An 18,673-nucleotide genomic window follows, 5' to 3' on the forward strand; every position below is an offset into this window, starting at 1 on the left:
GAATTAATAAATCTAACCTGGCCGTTTCGTTCAAAGGCGGTTTCACCATTTGTTCGCATATAACTTTATCTCTTAACTTCTCTTCAATCGACCCACTTTGATCGTACACACGTGCTTTCCCGTTCTCCTTTGCTGAATCAAGGTTATTTTTTTTTACATGCAGGAACGGGTCTTGACTTAGAATGCAAATTACTTCCACTAGCACAAGGGCTTTCCGTATCTTGTGAGAAATCGGAATCACTTGATACTGGATGCTTTATCGAAGGACCTTCGTCGGTTGATAGCCACTTTACAGCAGTAGAATCTTAAAGAAAGCATCAACATTAATTGACCAATATCCCTTCAATAAGATTTCATTGAAAACAAACCAAATTGGTTTATATTAAACGTTACTGTAACAACTATATAAGGTTTTTATTTACCTGGCGGAATTTTCTTCCGGTCAGTCAACACTCGTAATGGAGATTCTTTAGCATAATTGCCTTCTTTAGCATAATGAGACTGGTCTTTGTTGACAGGTTTTCCGACTTTATCAACCGATCCATGGTGGCCTGGAGACTGGCCATCTTCTTTTTCCTGACCATCTTCTTTTTTCTGGCCGTTCACCGATTTGATGTCTTGGTCGTTTTGCTCATCTTTCTTGCCTTTTGGGGTCTTTCTGCACTTTTTCTTTCAAAAAATAGTAAGAAACATGTAAGCGATTTTTTGGTTTACAGATGACACAAAAGGCTACAAAAAAAGAAGGCTACAAAAGAATGCTTATATCGCAGTTACCTAAAATGTGCCATATATTTGTTTTATTCGTGAATCGCTAAAATACCATGCACAGTTTTCTGTTTGGAGCGACATTAGTTTAAAAAAATTTCAAAAGATACGTACCTTTATACGCGACCAACAAAGACAGGCAACCAATATGGCCACTAGAACTAATAGACCCACGATGACCCAAACATACCACTCTAAAAATGGAAAACAAGAATAAACTGTTGTAAATACGCCAAAAAAACTCGTTTAAACCCTTGGTTTTTAACCTGGGATCGTAAGGGTTTGTCTGGGGGTCGCCGGGTAGTATTGACAGAGTAAAAATTAAAAAAAAAGAATAAACTAAAAGCAGGGCTGCGGAGTCGGACTCGGGACTCGGAATCGGGTTTATTTTTTCGGTCGGAGACGGACTCGAGACTCGGGACTCGGGACTAGGGAGACATATATTTTTAACCGACTCGGCAGCCCTGACTAAAAGTAACAAAACAACAGCTATACCCTTGTTTTTTATCAAAATAACATAATCATATAGCTTTAGTCAACCAGTGTTGTTTCATGAAAATCGTACTTCAAGAAATGGAACATTAGCCAGTTGTGAATACTTTTGGTGTAAGTCCGGACATTTTAGCGATACATTTTACAATAATTGGTCTAGAAATGTCAACATTTTGCCAATTTGTGCGTTATTTTAATTGATAGGTTTATTTTTCCTACACCAAAATTAGGAGGTTAGCGTAACTATATAAAGGCATACTTCAGGCTGCCCGTGAGTTTTTTTTTGTCTTGGCAATATAACATATACGGAACATTTTGACCTAACTGGTGACGTAACGTATTGACGTACTTTTGTGACGTCAAAATTGAAACCTTTTTCATTTCCCTTCCCAAAAACTATTAGCGTAAGTTTTGAAAACTGAAATAAGATACGAGACAACAAAGGGTTGGAAGCCATTGATTTAAACAAAATATATCTATCGCTCAAACCAATTTCGGGCGGTTAACAAGGTTTAATAATAAAACGTATTATTTTTAATTTGGGTCAAGACGTTATTTGTAATTTATTTTGTAGGAAATAGAACATCAGTTTTTGGTGAATGTTGACTGGAAACCTAGGTTACAGGTAATATTATAGTGATACGATCAGGTCTTATCCGAGTTTAACAAGAATAATGTAGGATTTGTGGTGTGTTAAGGAGCAAGATGGGTTTTATTAAATATAATTTAAATGTAAGTAGAATTCTATGTTCTGTAACCAGGTGGTACAAAGGGACAGTGAAAAGTAAAAAAAAAATTTTGAAAAAAAAGTAAAAAGTTTTTGTCGTCGTACATAAATCAAAATACTTTCGCAACATCCTTGTACTGCGTGTGTGCAGTATTTGTTAAAGGTGACGATAGTAAGGGTTTATAAATGTAAACTAAACAGTCCAACACTGCATTATGGTAATCGAAATGTTGGTCAGATAGAACGATGGTCAATATACCAACCTCGTTAAAATATACGTTAGCAATCTAGTATAGTACGAATAACGGAAATGGAATAAAACGTGCGCATGTGTGTAAAAAATTAACAACAAAAATAATAATTTTAATCTTCTTATATATATGGGTTGCCTTAAACTCATAGGTGTATCTTCAAACATTTGATCTGTCTTGATTAAAACAACACTTCTAACGTACGTATGCCGTTTTGCTGTTCGGCAATGTCCGCTGGACTTGTGGTTGTGGGAGCTCTTGAAATAAACAAATAAAATTTTCCGTGTTGATCTAAACTTTAAAGCAGGGCTTCCCAATCTTTTTTACAACGTGGCCCCCTTTGAAAATTTTGAGAAATCAATGGCCCCCTATTTTTTCAACTTTTTAAATATACAGTAACCGACAGTTAGAATGATAAAATGATGTAAATACAACACACAATAAACATGATAGTACATTAGTTAGTTATTACATATTCAGTTAATGTAATGGTTGAGCTTGTTTTTGCTCTGACAATATCCTAATTGCTGGTTGGTGATGGAAAGTGCCAGCCGCATGTCATATTGAATATCCAAGACACTGAAGCATTTGCCCCCTATAAGGAGGGCAAATCACAGGTTGGGAACCTCTGCTCTAAAGCAATGATTCTTATCCTGAATGTCGTGACCCATTTGGTGAATTCACTTTGCTATCATAACGTCATATTCGCACAAAACAGTTTTATATTTGGGCTAAAAAATCGTAGTCGTAGGGTAATCAGGTGGTAACAACAAATTGTATTGAAATATCGAAAAGCAAATAGAGGTTTCTACGTAAAATTAGTGAATTATCCATTCGTACGCGTAATCCGGTCATTCTGTCCAATATAAAATATTTCTACTTTGACCTGATGAAGCACCGTTGTGAGAAAGCTTGTCAAGATTTCAACACAATTTGTCGTTACACAGTACCATCTGATTACTGCATTTAGAAAAGACAAGTACGGCCATTGTGACCGTTTTCTAATTTAATTTTTTATTGATTTTGTTGCTGGTTTATCGTAAAACAGAGGTGTCCGAAATCCGATATTTTTTGATCAAATCTATTTTGGTCAAATATTACCACGCTTTAAAAGATGCCAAATGACTTCATCACTGGTCCAATAAGTTAAGTTAAACATATTATAAAGTTATAAGGTATTTCGCCGACATATTGTTCTTTGCGTTAGGAAGCCCATTATCATTGGGTTTGTAAACTTTCCAGGAATTTACCTTCAACTAGAAAACAATACGTTGGGTCGTAAAACATGACTGTAATGCATAAACTAATTTGATATCTCTAGAACACAATAGACGTTTTTTTTACTAACTTCAATATAAATATAAAAGCCATAATATTTGATAAAAGCGACATTCCGCAATGTAAATTGCTCATCAAATATTATGGCTTTTATATTTTTATTGAAGTTATTTGATATCGACTCGGCATAGTAACGGACATGAAGTGGAATTGCAAGTTAAAAGGAACAGATAAAAACCTGTAGTTCGGAATTGGGTCGCAAACTTGTTTTTGATGAGCTACTTCTTTAATCTCAGTTCCAGCTTCACAGTCAATGCATATAGTGCTGGAATAGTTGCCGATCCTGAAGCATATACAGTTGCATGCAGTTTAAACTTGTGTTTTATGTTTTTGTCCAAAATTTGGAATTCAGTTTAGCGCAAAATTTCCCTTGTAATGTGGAGCAACAAACCCATTTTAAAATACATAATATTGGGTGAAAAATATTTCCAAGTATTATAGAATTTTGGTCAAAAGCATGAGAAATTGAGTTTTATTTAGCAAAATTTTATTTTTAAAGTGATAAATAATCTAGTGCAGCGTTATTTAGTTAATGCATACTTTTACACTGAGACGGTATACTGGGAGCCCCACGGCGCTCCTTCAAGTTTACAAGTTATGCAAAAAAAAAAAAAAAAAAAAATAGTGTTATTTGACCCACCCTCACTCAAACGCTAACCCGAACCCCAACCTAAATAATGTTGGTTATGATATGCGGTATTTGTAGACCGTTTTTTTGGCTAACTTCTACGTACATAACTAAAGGAGCGCCGGGTCTACCTGCAGGCTTCCAAATATTTCTTGTTGGGTGGGCACCCGCAGCACCAACGCGTACCACCTTCCACAGCAACGAGGTCACGCCCGTTCTCGTCTTTTTCCGTGATGAGACATTCTCCCAGTGGATTGTTAAGGCTCGGAGCTCTACAAGGCTGTTTTAACAAGTGTGAAATAGGTTTTAGTCGCAACTTTGGTAATGAAACTTTCACACTGTAAGTCAAGCTATGAAGAAAGTGTTGCCACATAACTTCCTTCATGTAGTAAACATGCTTTATTTATAACTTATAGCAACCTAGTAAGATTCGAACGCTGTCTAAAGCAGGGTGGGGCGGATCCAGCGGGGCACATAGCCATGCCCCTTTAAACTGTATTTTTTTCCTGTTTTAACTGCTACGTAAATGCAAATATGTTTTTCGTTATTGCAGCGAATCTCAATTCTAAATTATGCTTGTAATATTACGCCCATTTTGATAAAAGCTTTTCACCCCAAAGTCGTCATGCTTCTTATTATACTGGCAATCTAAACGGTAGAAAGGCTTTTGTTGTTCGCTTTGCGCGAATCGTTAACACCTTTTTAGTGTAACTTTTGTTTTAAAAGCAGCACCTCTATAACCGTAAACCTACACAACAAACGAACTGTCAGGTGTTCGTAAGGTTCCTTGTGTGACGTCACGTTATGACGTAACTTTGTGACGTCACTTCTGAAAACAATTACAATCCGGAATCCACGCCCCCTAGCTGATACTTTACTTTGAATAGAAATTCTTACTTGACTAGAATCGCGGTAGAGCAGAAGTCAAGGCCACAAAGTTAATTTATTATTTTTCCGTTCTTATTTATTGTCTCACCCCACGACAGATAGACTTTAAAGCAACTTTTATGTTAAACAAGATTTACCGTTACACGACTTACCAGAACAATCAGAAAGCTGGCTACCGCAATTATTGTAACTCCTTTATATAAGAAATCCATCCCAATTAAAATTAGAAGCCTGTAAAATAAGCACATAGAACGTAATAAATACATGACGACCAATAATATTACAATGCAAGGATGCTTTCATTGGAAAACAGTTAAAATATGTTAGTTCAAAGTGTATTGATGTGTATTGCTAAGAATTATTTAATTGAAAAATTTAGTATGGACATTAGTCTGTTATTACCAGTCCATCACTATCTATGTTTGCAAAGGTTAAATCATCCACAGACATTATTATCATATTAGTATACACACCTTTTTATTGGTGCTTTCAAAATAAAACAGATTACTGGGTTTATTGAAGTTAAAATAAGACAGACACACCTATAGTCTTGTTTGTTTTAATTTATATTTCCATTTATTGACCTTTAAATTTTCTTAGCCTGAGATTAACCCATAATTTACTTGAAGTTTAACATATTTTTAAGAAGTTGTACCTTTAACATATCTTACCTTTTATAAAATGTTTTGAATAACTTGCTCTTTTACTTTTCGGATATTAAAAAAATCATTATTGTAATTTGTAAGAAGTTAGCTGGAAGTTTAAATGCCATTTTCAGTGATTTAGTAAACAACCTTAGTTCTAAAGGTATCACAAACTGCTGAACTTTACAAATACAATTTTCTAGATTATCCACCATTCTGTTTTGTAACTATAAAACACGTATATAATCAAATTGCGCAGCATACCGTACACCACAACATGTCGTTTTACCCTGCAGTTAAAATATTAGGTAATAATACACAGCACTACAACAGAAGGGATAACATTCTTTTAAGTTTAATCACTAGCTTACCTGAACCCGAATGAGTTGTTTTAAGACAATTGTCCAGTGAAATTTGGTAATATTTTAAATGACAATAAACAACCGCTTCGCTAAAACGTTATTTAAAAGTTTGATTTTGCTAACTAAAGCCTGTCACTGTCCAAAAAACTGACATACAATGGAGACTTGCTGCTGTAGCACACAAAAGGGTGGGGAGAAAGGAAGGCGATTTACACGTCAACATACGAAAAAATACGGGGAATTACCTACTGGGTGAATCAGGGAAGCACACACTGAAAATCACTGGGGTAGTGGTATATTTAAAGCTGGAATAAATCCTTATGAAACAAACTTTTGTTAAGATTATTGATCTATAAAGACAAAGATTAAAATAGGTGCTAAAGTACTTCAGCATTTTTGAAAAAAAGGAAAAAGTTCGCACCGAATTAACCCTATTAGGCGTCTAAGCACTTACAAGATTGAGGTGCACCCAAAATTTGTGCAATCTAAAAATAATAAATTAGTAAAAGCAAAATACCACGAAAAATGAAATATAAAACAGTTATAAAATGTACATTTCCTTCAAACGCTTGTAAGCCTTAAATCCGTTATCTTAAAAAGGATTAGGGTAGAACAAATATAATATAAAAGCGACAATACTGTTATAAGCACGTGCTTATTTTTCCTAATGGCTAATCTTTACCAGCAAAACCTACACCCGACGCTGACATTGGTTAAGTTTACATTTTTTTGTCTATGTACTGCGCAAGTTTGTCTTCATCGCGCCAGAAGCGGGTTCAATTAATATTTTTTAATACTTTGTGACCGCAGGCGATCGATTGATAAAAAGGTGTGGTTTGTTCTTCCTAATTTGTTGCCAAACGAATGTTCGTCTGCTTGTTGACCAGTTGCTTTAAATGCATTTCAGAAAATCCCTTTAAAATTAAGTGCTTCCAAAATTAATATATTTCTCTATATGCATTTTTGTATTTAAAACTTTCACAGCTAGTTTAAACAAACCCTTCGCAGTCAAGAGTATTAAACATCAAATTTTATGTTTTTCATGCCATAATTTGCAATTTTGTAATCCGGTTCATAAAAAATCTTTAAAAAAAATAACTAAATTTAATTTGTAAATTTACCATCTGATACAGCACTTTCGACGTTTTAAAGTTAAATTGTTTAGAAAATAAGATTTTAGTAATCCAACTCACGTTTCCTATAACGCTTAAAAATTCTGGCTTCAAATACAAGGAGACTCGTGTTTTTAAGGTGTAATTTTATTATTATTGGTGGTTTGACCATAGTAATGACGGTATTTTTTTAATCGGATCAGACGGCTGTAACTTTTACAAAATAGCGGTTATCGGTTTTGGAACAAAATACAAAGTTACAGACACCCCAGCTTGTAATGACGCTGTACGAACTGTAAAGTCTCAAAGAGGAAGCAAGGTACTTTCATAGTTTTTTTTTAGTTTTCTTTAAGAATAAGCATTTAACAAGCAAGACAATTTTATAGTTAGATAATAATGCAACGGCCCGCAATGGATTTGAACTTACGGAACGTGCTGGTTAGCAAACTGGCAGGAAAAAACGTCTCACATAACCCATTTGTATCACTTCTACTATAGTATATTTTGCATCATATTATATAAAAACTGTTTTAATATGCTATAATTCCGCCCAGCGGTGCAACGTTTTCGCATTAAGAGAACTTTATAAGTAGAGTATAGAAATAGAAAAGGATAGCATTTTATGACAAAAACGCATAGGCTTAATTCGCAACGAGCCTAACAACTTGTTTATGCAAAGTAAAATGCAATAGGAAGACACAAACCAGTGAATCTCGGTACTAAGTGTCGGAGGATTTCCAAAGTTACTGGAAAAACATAAATATCAAGTTGCGGTTTCAACAGCGTCGTATAAATGGAAAGCAGATACTTTACAATTTTGAATAGCTTTACGGAAATAGGGTACATTTTCCAAAATCCAACATATGCATTAATACAAAAACTACACAATTAAAAGGGTTAATACGTTCCAATGGAATGCTTTAGATTTTGAGAGTATAAATATATAAGTTGTTTTGTAGCCTACCTATTAAAATAGCTTTGATGCTACCAGAAGCGCAAAATTAAAAAGGTCATCTTCAAAACGTACATATAAAACTAGAAAACATATAAAAAAAATATAAGTACAAACGTCGTACCAGCTTTTTTGCTGTTGTCTGTTTGTTTGTACCATTTAAGTAATAAGTTATCGCCCATAAGCATTATGTTTGCGCGTAACTCGGTTTGTCGAAAAAAAAATATATATTTATAGATACTTGAACGAAAACTCGTGTATAAAATCCGGAATTTAAGGCTATGTCGTGAAGAACCGACAAAATTGCCTGAGACGGTTAATGCAACAGATGTACTGAGTGTAGATAATTCAACAAGGTTGACAACATCCAATTGCTCGCTCTACGAGCAAAAAATAGAAATTCAATGTAATTTTCTATAATGCTTGAGAATCTTTGTTAGTTGATTGGGCCACTTCTACGAGCTTTTCGCATTCTCCTTAACGTAGTTCTCCATTTCATCGGCGAGCAAAGTCAGGTTGTTTTGTTTGCGAAAACTCTTCACGACCCTTTTCAGCGTCAACTTGTTGCCTTCCTTGTTGTGCACAGCCACAAGCATGTTGTAGAGTGCCGTGTGTGGTGCTTCTATGGTAGAGAAAGGGCATAGAAAACGGCTATTTAAGTTTGTTTTTTGGTTTGCGATAACTAAGTTAGTTTGGAATGACTATAGTCACAAAATAGACTAAAAAATGATATCGGTAGGTGGCAGCATGATGTTTAAAGTAAACAGTAGAGAAAGGTGCGTGCTGTTAGTTGCTGTACTAAACACAACATGTTTCTGATGATACCAGTGGCATTTATACTGATAAAAGTGTGAAAATTTCGACCAAACTTTTTTTTTTCGATGGGGTGTGACACGTACGGCACCTTAGGGCAAAATGATTTGATAAAAAAACCTAGGACATACTCGAAATCTAAATAAGATTCAATACAAAAAATTAAATTGAGTACCGGCAGCTAAAATAGGCAAAAAATGCAGTTTGGTGTCGGTCGTCTTTTCTCCACCGATTAAAATTATTTTATCAAATTTTAACAATGAAAATTATTCCGTGTGCTGTAGTCGTTAACGAGAAATAAATTTTACTTTTTTTGTTACATCCAATTAGGTGGGTTCTCCGACCAGAATTTTTTGATGTTATCCCAATCACCACAAAGTCGGGCTTATGACTTAAATCAAGTCTTGCCATATGATTTCAGGCAATAAACTCCGGAACAATTTAAAATTGAAAATCATTCTGTGTCTTGCAGTCGTTAAAAGGAAATAAATTTTACTCCAAGTCAATAATTTTCCGTTTCTAAGTTACATCCTTTCAGGTGGATGGTCACTTGCTCAGTCCCACAAAGTCAGGCTTATAACTTAAATTAAATATTTTCATAAAGTTTCAGGCAATAAACGCAACTTACCGTCAGGTTTGACGCGTAGAAGGCATTCGTTCAACCCAAAGTCTCGACCGAATTTGATGACGTCACCGATTTCAATCGCAATACTCCTGCACTCTGGGTTGTCCACGAAGCCGGAAATAAAGTCGTATGCAGCTTTCACTTGCGAGAAAAAGTTAAACAATTCGACTACCAGCTGGTTTTGTTTAGTACTATTTATAATTTAGCTTAATATTTGCTGGAGATATCTGGGTAATACGTGTTTTTTCGCAAATTTAGAGCCTTAAGTTATGATAAGCTACAGCTTTAGGTAATGTATTTTATCTGGTCAATTTCCAAACTAATCAGAATTTTCTTTCGAACAGAAGAGTCTGCCTGAATCCGAAACGTGAAAACAAACGGTTTTCGCTGGCCAATTAATTGATAAAAATAAAACTAAGTAAATAATTACATACAATATACAACCAGTGAAAATCACGTCACAGAGGTTTAGTTGCAGCAGTTGTGGCTTGCGTAGTACACCACCGTTTTTATTTACTAAAAGCGTACTTCTTGCTTATTTTGTTGTGTCATTAGATAATGAGTTACTTATCATACCAAATTCAAACAAACTGTCGTTCGTTTATTAGGATTTGTATTTAGTTTGACCTTTATTGCTCGACTGCCACGAATATAATTTTTCTATATACGTTTAATGTTAGGCTAACGCTGGTTTTGGTTTCATGTTGAGGGCCTTAATTTGCGACAAAACAACAGCGATATACAGTATGTAATGTATTTCGTCTGGTTTCGTCCAGATCTACACTAAGTTTGTTTGGTGATACACTCTAAGGGTTTTACTCACGCTTGTTTTGTTTCTTCGGCTTTTTCTCAACTGAGTCAACTGATCCGTCAGAAAATTCCAAGTCATAACTTGCCTGGGAGACGGTGCGTCTGCGTGTACGTGTGCCTAAAAACTGCAAAAAGAAAACAAGAAGCACGCACTTGTTGAAAGAACTTAAGTCGTATTACTTTTCAATACAAAAAACTCTGTGTATTGTTAAGTCAGAAAATAACTTGTCCCGAAGGAGTAAGAGGAGTAAAATTTGAAACGAAAGGGTAAAAATTGTTCTTGTCTAAACGCCTAGAAACTTAACAGAAATTATGTCACAAAGTTACCTCCTAACTGGATTACGTGGACGTCTTAAACAAGTAACCTTAGCGGGCCTACGGTTATTGTTTGAAGCGGTGCACATATACACAACTGAAATTTTAGTTAAAATATTATAAGGAATTAGCGGGATGGCCTGATTAGAAAGGGACATGGCCAGGTTAAAAATTAACTTTTTTACGGCAATTTGAACTACGTTGAATACCGTTTTCGGCTACCTTTCATAACTGCCTTGTTAATAAACTTACCGCCATGGATTGATTCGGATCATGTGCAATTTCCTTTTGTGTGTTCTCTGTCTCTCTGCGCAAAACACTTTTGTTACATTTAAATGTTTTTTAAACGGTTAGTTATGTTATCCAATCACTTCCATAACAACGAATTGTGGTAATGTCGGGAGTCTGTTTCATGAAGTTATATTATTTAGTGATTTAGGTCATGTCTGGAATGACATAAACAAATCATAAAATGAAGGAAATGAAGGAAAAGAGGCATCATCGTTCTGAAAAAATATTACGACATGAAACGTAATTGTTTAGTAAAGCGACAACTAAGCCTTCATTGTAGGTAAAGGATTTTGTCAAGTGGCTTGATGATGAATGGAAACTTGCAGGGTACTGCAGACTATACTATATTTTCGCTGTAAAGCAAAACAACAATATCGTATGGGTGAAATAGCATATGGTGGAATATTTTCCAACCAGTTGGGTGGATGGGTTATATGACACCCCTATGAAGTAGATTGCTGTATAACAACCCTATTTCACTTATGTAAACAGGGTGTAAAGTCGAAGTCGAAATAAATTTGGCAGGATTTGGACTCGGAGTTCGGGAACCCGACACGATTATATTTTAGCCGTAGTTGGACATGGTTTGTTTTTAACCAACTCCTCAGCTGCACCAACCTTGAAGCACCATTGAGGGGCTGCATCTCGAGGTGATCAAATCCCATCAGTTCCTTGTCCTCCGGAACTGGAACGTCTTTCAGGGAAGATCGTTTTCTGACTGGAACTGCCACTTTCTTATAACCGAAATCTCCTTCCTTTGTATTCGGCTTAAATCCGTTATTGGTCGTCTCATCAGGTCCGTGGTGAGTTAGAGGTACTGGAAAGATTAGAACTGAGCAAAATGGTTTGATCATTAGCTCTTTAAACTAATGTTGATTGATTTAGAATTCTTAAAATTACCATTTTTTATCAGGTGTCAATCCAAAGTAATAATATTTAGGTATGTGCAAAAAATACATCCGGTTTTTAACACTTTGTGTCAAAAATGCCCACTGCCATAAAATGGTAAAGTTTATACGGTCAAACTTAAACCTGATTTAATACAGTATATAACTGTGACCTTATATAAGTACTGCAAAACCAAAAGTGTTAGGCCAAGAATCCCTGCTTAGCCTGCTTGGTTACCTACTTGGTGCGGCGGATAGGTTAGGCTACGGCGCTCACCTGTTTTGGCTTGGTCAACCGTAGGTGCTGTTTCTGCAGTAAGTGGTGGCTCAACTTCGTCCATCTTGACTGGTACATCGCCAGCAACTTGTGTTTGTACACCAGCTTCATCCAAAGTGCTCGACTGAACCGCTTTTGAAACGTAATCGGGTTGTTCGATCGGTTGTGGATTTGAAACACCTTGACCGTCGTGTTCCACCACAGCTTCTGCCATCGGTTCTGGTTCTACATTAAGTTCTGGTCTACGTCCATCTTGGACTTCACCATCTGCACTGGAACCGTCATCAATTTCACCAAGAAGTTGGTGCTGTACCTCATTCTCTTCAAGTAGTCGATCTGGTGACTGACGGCCATGCCTTTCTTGTGGTAGAATTTCACCATCTTCGCGGTTATTTGCTTGATGATTGTTCTCAACCACCGGATCATCATTCTTTTGTGTCTGTGTGCTACGACCGCAGCGAATCTAACCAATAAGAGTGGGTTTTGCACTTTGGTTTAAATCTAGATTATGGCTTAAAAAAGAAAATCCCGGGCCCATTTAGCAAGTTGGATAACCACCTGCAGGCTGCGTAGTCGGAGTCGGACTCGGGACTCGAGAAAGACCACGTAAAACAAATCGTAACCCAAGTCCGACGTGCGCATGCGCAAAATGTAAAATGTAAAGGCGGAATTGCATATGGTGGATATTTTCCAACTTTGTATTGTGGGTGGATGAATCATATAACACCCATATAAGTTATATGACAACCCTATATTGCTGAAAATCCACCCTAAAAATCCACGTAAATGGGTGAAAATAAAGGCTGTAAGGCGAAGCCGGATCCGGGACCCGACGAAACCGCACATTTGGCCGGATTCGTACTCGGATTTGGGTTAATTTTATTGGCCGGAGTCGTACTCGGGAGTCGGATTTGAGTTTATTTTATTGGCCTAATTCGGTCTCTGGAATTGGATGAGGGTTATTTTTACCCGACTACTCAGCCCTGACCACACGAATAGGGACTAGTAATTAAAATGTACTAATTATATATAATATGTTTAAAATATTAAACACCCAAGATTCCTTTCAAATTGTCTCACCAAATTGGATGGTGCAAGGGGGAGCCCTCCAAAGGTGTATCACAAAAAAACATAACGCATATCTGTACGCAAGGATTGAGCGCGAAGATAATAAAAATAAAGTGTAATTGTCTGATAGTCAGATGTTGATCCGCTGCACACAATCAATAGAAGCATTTCAGCTAAAGTTTGAGGCTTGCGTTTAACCCAGTATATTTGCTTTGGTTGATATTTTGTAACAAATTACCATTTATCATAACATGGTTACTTTTAAATATGACGTCGCACATTTAAATTAGGGTACATTCTAACAATTCTGTTATCAAATCACCTTGTAAACTTTGCGGTAGAGTTGAATGAGAAGAAGAATTATTACGAACAGCAGTATCAAGATGAGAATAATGTACCAAGCTGTAGAAACACAATGTTAATTAAACCGCTGTAGAAAAACAGTGCTAGTTAAACCACTAAGTGTCATATTTAATTCAAGTTACTGACGAGTCTTTACGTAGTTTAAGCACGTTAAATTGCTGGTTTTGGGTATTCTATTAACAGTTTTGTTTGGGCTTCCGTAATACTATACCATTTGTTACAAAAAAGTGCAAAAAAGTGCATCAACTAACAAAACATCTGATTTCGCAAAATGAGTATGGAATTTAATCTGGCGCATAGGCGAATCCAGGCTGAGAGGGCCTGCATCAGGTCATGCCATCGCAGCAAACTATGCTTTTAGCAAAATTTTAATATTTAAATATAACTCTTTTATGCGTTTAATGCGTCATGTACCCTTTTCAAATAAAAAGTTTTTGCTACTTTCAAATTTGCTAAGTTTTGCCAAAAAATGACACATTCAAAAATATTTTTTCCAAAAAATAAACTCGAGAACAACAGGCGTTTTTGTAATTAATTGTTACATTATTTCATGAGGTAACGTAGTGGTGTCATGCCAAAAAATTTACATGGCCGCTTCAAAACAAAAATTCTCTGGATCCGCCCTTCATCTGTCGTTTGACAACCGTATACTGTTGTGAATGGTATGTTACTGCATAAACATTGCTAACATTAAAAAACATTGAATAGCACTCACGCGGGTGGCTTGCTCCATTTCCTTGTTGAAGTCTTGATAACCAACAATAATAAAAGAAAGATGTTATTTTTTATATATGTTTTATGTATTATTACCAGTCCCCTTCCCCCTAATAAAGGAAAGGACCAAGTCAGTTGCAATGCCCAGAACATACTCAATTGATTATCCTATTGTAAACCTAGTTAGTCTAGGTCAGTGGTTCCCAACCTGGGGTCCACGGACCCCTTGGGGGTCCGTGAGAAAGCATTTTTGGGTCCGTGATCAACTTAATGAATTTTTGAAAAAAAAAACGAAAAGCGATATTTTTGTGTCAAGCTCAAGCCCGCAAGTATAAACTGAGGGGGGTCGCGAGCTCTACTTCATTATTTATTTTTTTGCAGTGATTTTATTCGTTTTGTTTGGGTTGGGCACCACTCCTACAGCTGTACCACATTGTTTTTTTGCCAACTTTAACATTAAAACTGCAAAAAAAATTCGCGCATAACACTTTTGTTGACATTTTTTATAGCAGCAGGGGACTCGAACTTTGTTGCGCGAATCCATAATGTTTTTGCAATATTGCCGTTTGTATTGTGTGTCGTCACACCTTTTGAATCATGATAACGCAAGGATTAGTTTCGGTGCTTGACATTTTTATTTGCGCTCAAATTCACAGCCTTACAACTGTGGATTACTTGCCCTCACAACACGTTTGTCAATACCAGCTCGAAAAAATCAATGTGTATAGCACGAGCAATTTGTTGTGTGCCCAATGCGATAAGCCTTCTTAAATTACAGTTTAGCGCCAATTCAACCAATAAAACTCAAATTTTTTCGCGCTTCACGCGACCCATAACAGATTTCACTACTTTCAAGTTGTTTCAGTGATATTTCCATAAAAATGCCGAATTACTTTTCGTAGGGGGATACAATGCATAGAAAAATTACCAAAGGGGACGCAGCTGAAAAAAGGTTAAGAACCACTGCACTAATGGGTTTACGCTCGTAGACAAGCAGCACCTGGCAGCGAAAGATTGTTAATAATTATGTCAATTGATGCTAATGGTGTATTCAACTTTTGTTCGTTCTTTCTTTCTTCAACAACAACAACAATTTGATACAGCACAGTAGTTGAGTAGCTTATTTATTACATGTTTAATAGAATGTTAATTGAGTTTCAGGCAAGTTTAGGTAGGGGTCCGCAGAATTAGTAATTTTGTCTAAAGGGGTCCGTGACAACAAAAAGGTTGGTAACCTCTGGTCTAGGTAGAACTTTAAATGTTTTTTTAAACAACCACTTGTCTATATCGTATCTGCATCACTAGAGAATATAACGTATCGAAATTACTTTAAGCAAAATATGGCGCGTACGTGCAGCGACAAACTGATAAGAAAATGTTAAACTCAAATCCACCAACTTAGTTCAGTGTTGTCTCACGCAAGACCTTACAAGTGTTAATTTTTTTGTGAACCTTAAGCTCCATCTTTCTGAACCAAGGCAATCCTTCTATTTCGATTGGCCGTCTTTCAGAGCACGGAAAACGTTTAGTAACACTTTAGCGCAACTTTTATAATACCTGCATATTGATAATTAATAAACACTCAAACATGTGTAGAAGTATTTTAAACCTCCACAACTTATCGAGTGCAGCCGAGAATTTGTTTAATAATGTGGCACATCACCCGATCCGTTAGAAATTAGTGCATTTCTAAGCAAAAATGTCTACGACAATTATGGCATCCAATTGCAGAAAAGTCTGACTTTTAGACCTTGAGGTCGTGGCAATGCATTAATTTGGACCTTTAGGTAAACTCGCGGCGTAGATAAATAAAAAATATTCGGTGAAAATACACAAAAGATAACACAAAATATGAAATAGAATTAATAACACTTGACCCACCCTAACCCAAACGCTAACCCGAAATCCTAATCCAATTAATGTGAGTTAATTTAATAATTATTTGAACGCTGGAAAAACACTTAAACTCGGGTGGGAATAAGATAGTTTCTTGTCCATGGTATAGGATTGTTACGTCACAAATTGAGGTATTGGGAACAAAAGCGTTTATGTAATATTATATCAACGCACATTAGTTGGGTTAGCGTGCTGGTTAACGTTTGGGTTGGCGAAGTATTATTAAAGTTAATCTTCTTATACAGATTTGTTAAGTGAAATTAGTGTACTTTTTCATCCTTTGGATGCATTAATTGTCGTAGACCTTTTTGCTTAGAACTGCACTAATTTCTGACGAACCGGGTGGGTACATCAAGGGTAAAATTCAAACCATTTAAATTCCTAGGTCTATTACTCGATTTTACAACAGAGATATGGTCAATATAGCATAACAGGGCAAACCCGAGAATTTCCTCCGTATTAGGTTTTCGCCAGTAAGGAATGACGTCACAAAAGGTTTGCTGGTGAGCTTTCTTTCTTATCTCGGTGCCGAATTCGCAGTCTTCACACCGAGTGGTGTGCATTTTTCCCACACCTTCCCTGTAAAAATGAGTGCAATTTCAAGTCGCCTTGTTTAACTGAACTTAACTTGTCTTTTAAATGCGCAAGAAAAACAGCAATACACAAGATGGTTTTCCACACGATTTCGCAGTGTCGTAATGACTTTACTGGACTTAAGTTTTTAAAAAAATGACTTAGGTTGAGATATACGGTTTTCGATAAGAATTTTTGTTGTAAATTTGGGGTGATTTAACTCAATGTTAAATGCATATAAAACAATTTGTTTTCCCATATGTTGCGTTTTTGTTGTTGTTAAGTTGAGATATTGACCATAGCAGAACGATTTTACAAATGTTAAGAAAACAAGGAAGAATTGCGCCTTTTTGTTGGTCCTTTCCAATCTTATAACAACTAATAAAATTAATTTAAACCGACTTTAAACGTTCATAGAGATGTTTTATATTTAATTGGGATCAGCCAATCAGCTAGGCGCCCTGATCAACGATAACGGATCCGTATCATTTAGAAAAGCAGTAAACCATTTTGCCGGCCAATGGCTTGCCTGCAATCAAACCCTAATCGCAATCTCTTAATAACAACAGTAAACTGTCAGTGGGTTTTCTCTTAGTGGGCCATCTGGATAATAATCTGTATGAATAATATGCTCACTTGCACGGTTTCACCAGTTTCATGTTGCGTGGGCATCCGCAGCAGAATCTCTTATTGCCATTCTGAAGACTTTCTTCAATATAGATTAAGTCCCGACCATTTTCATCTTTATTGTTTTCATAAGGGCACTCTTCTGGTTTTGTTTGCTGGCTGTTTCCGATATTCGGCGCTATGCAAATCTAAAACAAAAGTAGTATTTAAAGAGTGCGTGGTGTGGCAAGACTTTAATAAAAATATTCGGTTTTTTATAACTGCTCCATATAAACAGGTTAGTCAAAACCGTAACGGTTTTCTGAATCTTTATAAATCTGGTATCTTTAACGCCAAAGTAAAAAACCTAACATATGCATATATTTAGCATCCGTAACTGTAAAGAAAATGTATTTGCGCAACACTCTAAGCAGGGGATTCTTAAACTACTTTTACCGCGGACCCCTAATTATTTTTTTCCTCACGTAGACCACGGTCGGTAAAAAAATCCAAAATGACGTCATAAGTTGACGTCACAGTACAAATACACTTTCGGTACAAAAATGTGAATGTAAAATGGAGTCTTAATAGGATTGAGTGCAAAACGGTTTATTTTTAATCAAACTTTTTCTTTGAAAAAAAAGATTAATTTTGAAATATACACTAATATTTCAAGTAGGCCTTCATGCACCCCCTAAAACTGTTCGTGGGCCTCCAAGGGGTTATAGGCATAGGTGGTATTGACAAAACACCGTCCCTTGCACTCAAACACACACACGCATGCACATTGCACACTCAAGATAGCTTACACACGAAGACAGGAATGTAATTTTATGACTTACCGGAACTAGGAACAAGCATAAAATCAGAGCTTGTGCGTTCATTTATTTTAAATGAAGCTAGACCCTGATTAAAAATACTGCAAAAGCATTGATGGCATTAGTAAACAACCGAACTGAAGTATAAACACTGAATCAACACTTTAATATATATGCTACGTTTGCCATAATACATAAATCCTTTTTGGCCTTTTTGTCGCCAAAATCTTTCAGATTAAAGTACTATAAAAACGTTTTTGAGTTAAAACTGAGTTTTATAAGTTGCGAAACAAAAATATAAATTAAATTCTGCAAAACTGAACTTTGTTTTAAGTCCCCAATTATGCCATTTTATAAACCTGCTCAACGGAATAAGGCAACCAAAAGCAGGAAGGAACGTACTAGGCTACTTTGTTCAGCAACATACAAAACCAGAAGGGGTAGTACCTTCAGGTAAT

The 18,673-nt window shown here is 36.1% G+C and overlaps 1 protein-coding gene across 2 annotated transcripts; it reads right to left on the reverse strand.

Moving 5' to 3' along the window:
• Positions 1 to 7,356: 7,356 nt before the first annotated feature.
• LOC146139351 (uncharacterized) lies at positions 7,357 to 18,575 on the reverse strand. 2 transcript variants are annotated; one of them, XM_083391391.1, is made up of 11 exons: positions 18,240 to 18,575; positions 17,428 to 17,606; positions 16,660 to 16,797; positions 14,324 to 14,355; positions 13,568 to 13,647; positions 12,178 to 12,640; positions 11,632 to 11,830; positions 10,975 to 11,029; positions 10,421 to 10,532; positions 9,601 to 9,738; positions 7,357 to 8,781 (listed from the first exon to the last, which is right to left on the reverse strand). In XM_083391391.1, exons 1-11 carry the CDS (start codon positions 18,279 to 18,281, stop codon positions 8,615 to 8,617), a joined length of 1,605 nt encoding a protein of 534 aa, XP_083247517.1. In that variant the 5' UTR covers positions 18,282 to 18,575; the 3' UTR covers positions 7,357 to 8,614. The 2 variants fall into 2 exon arrangements, with proteins under 2 accessions (XP_083247517.1, XP_083247516.1); XM_083391390.1 differs by having other exon boundaries at positions 11,632 to 11,845.
• Positions 18,576 to 18,673: the final 98 nt, after the last annotated feature.

Source organism: Ascidiella aspersa, chromosome 6, assembly GCF_963924565.1.
Source record: "Ascidiella aspersa chromosome 6, kaAscAspe10.2, whole genome shotgun sequence".
Lineage (NCBI taxonomy): Eukaryota > Metazoa > Chordata > Ascidiacea > Phlebobranchia > Ascidiidae > Ascidiella > Ascidiella aspersa.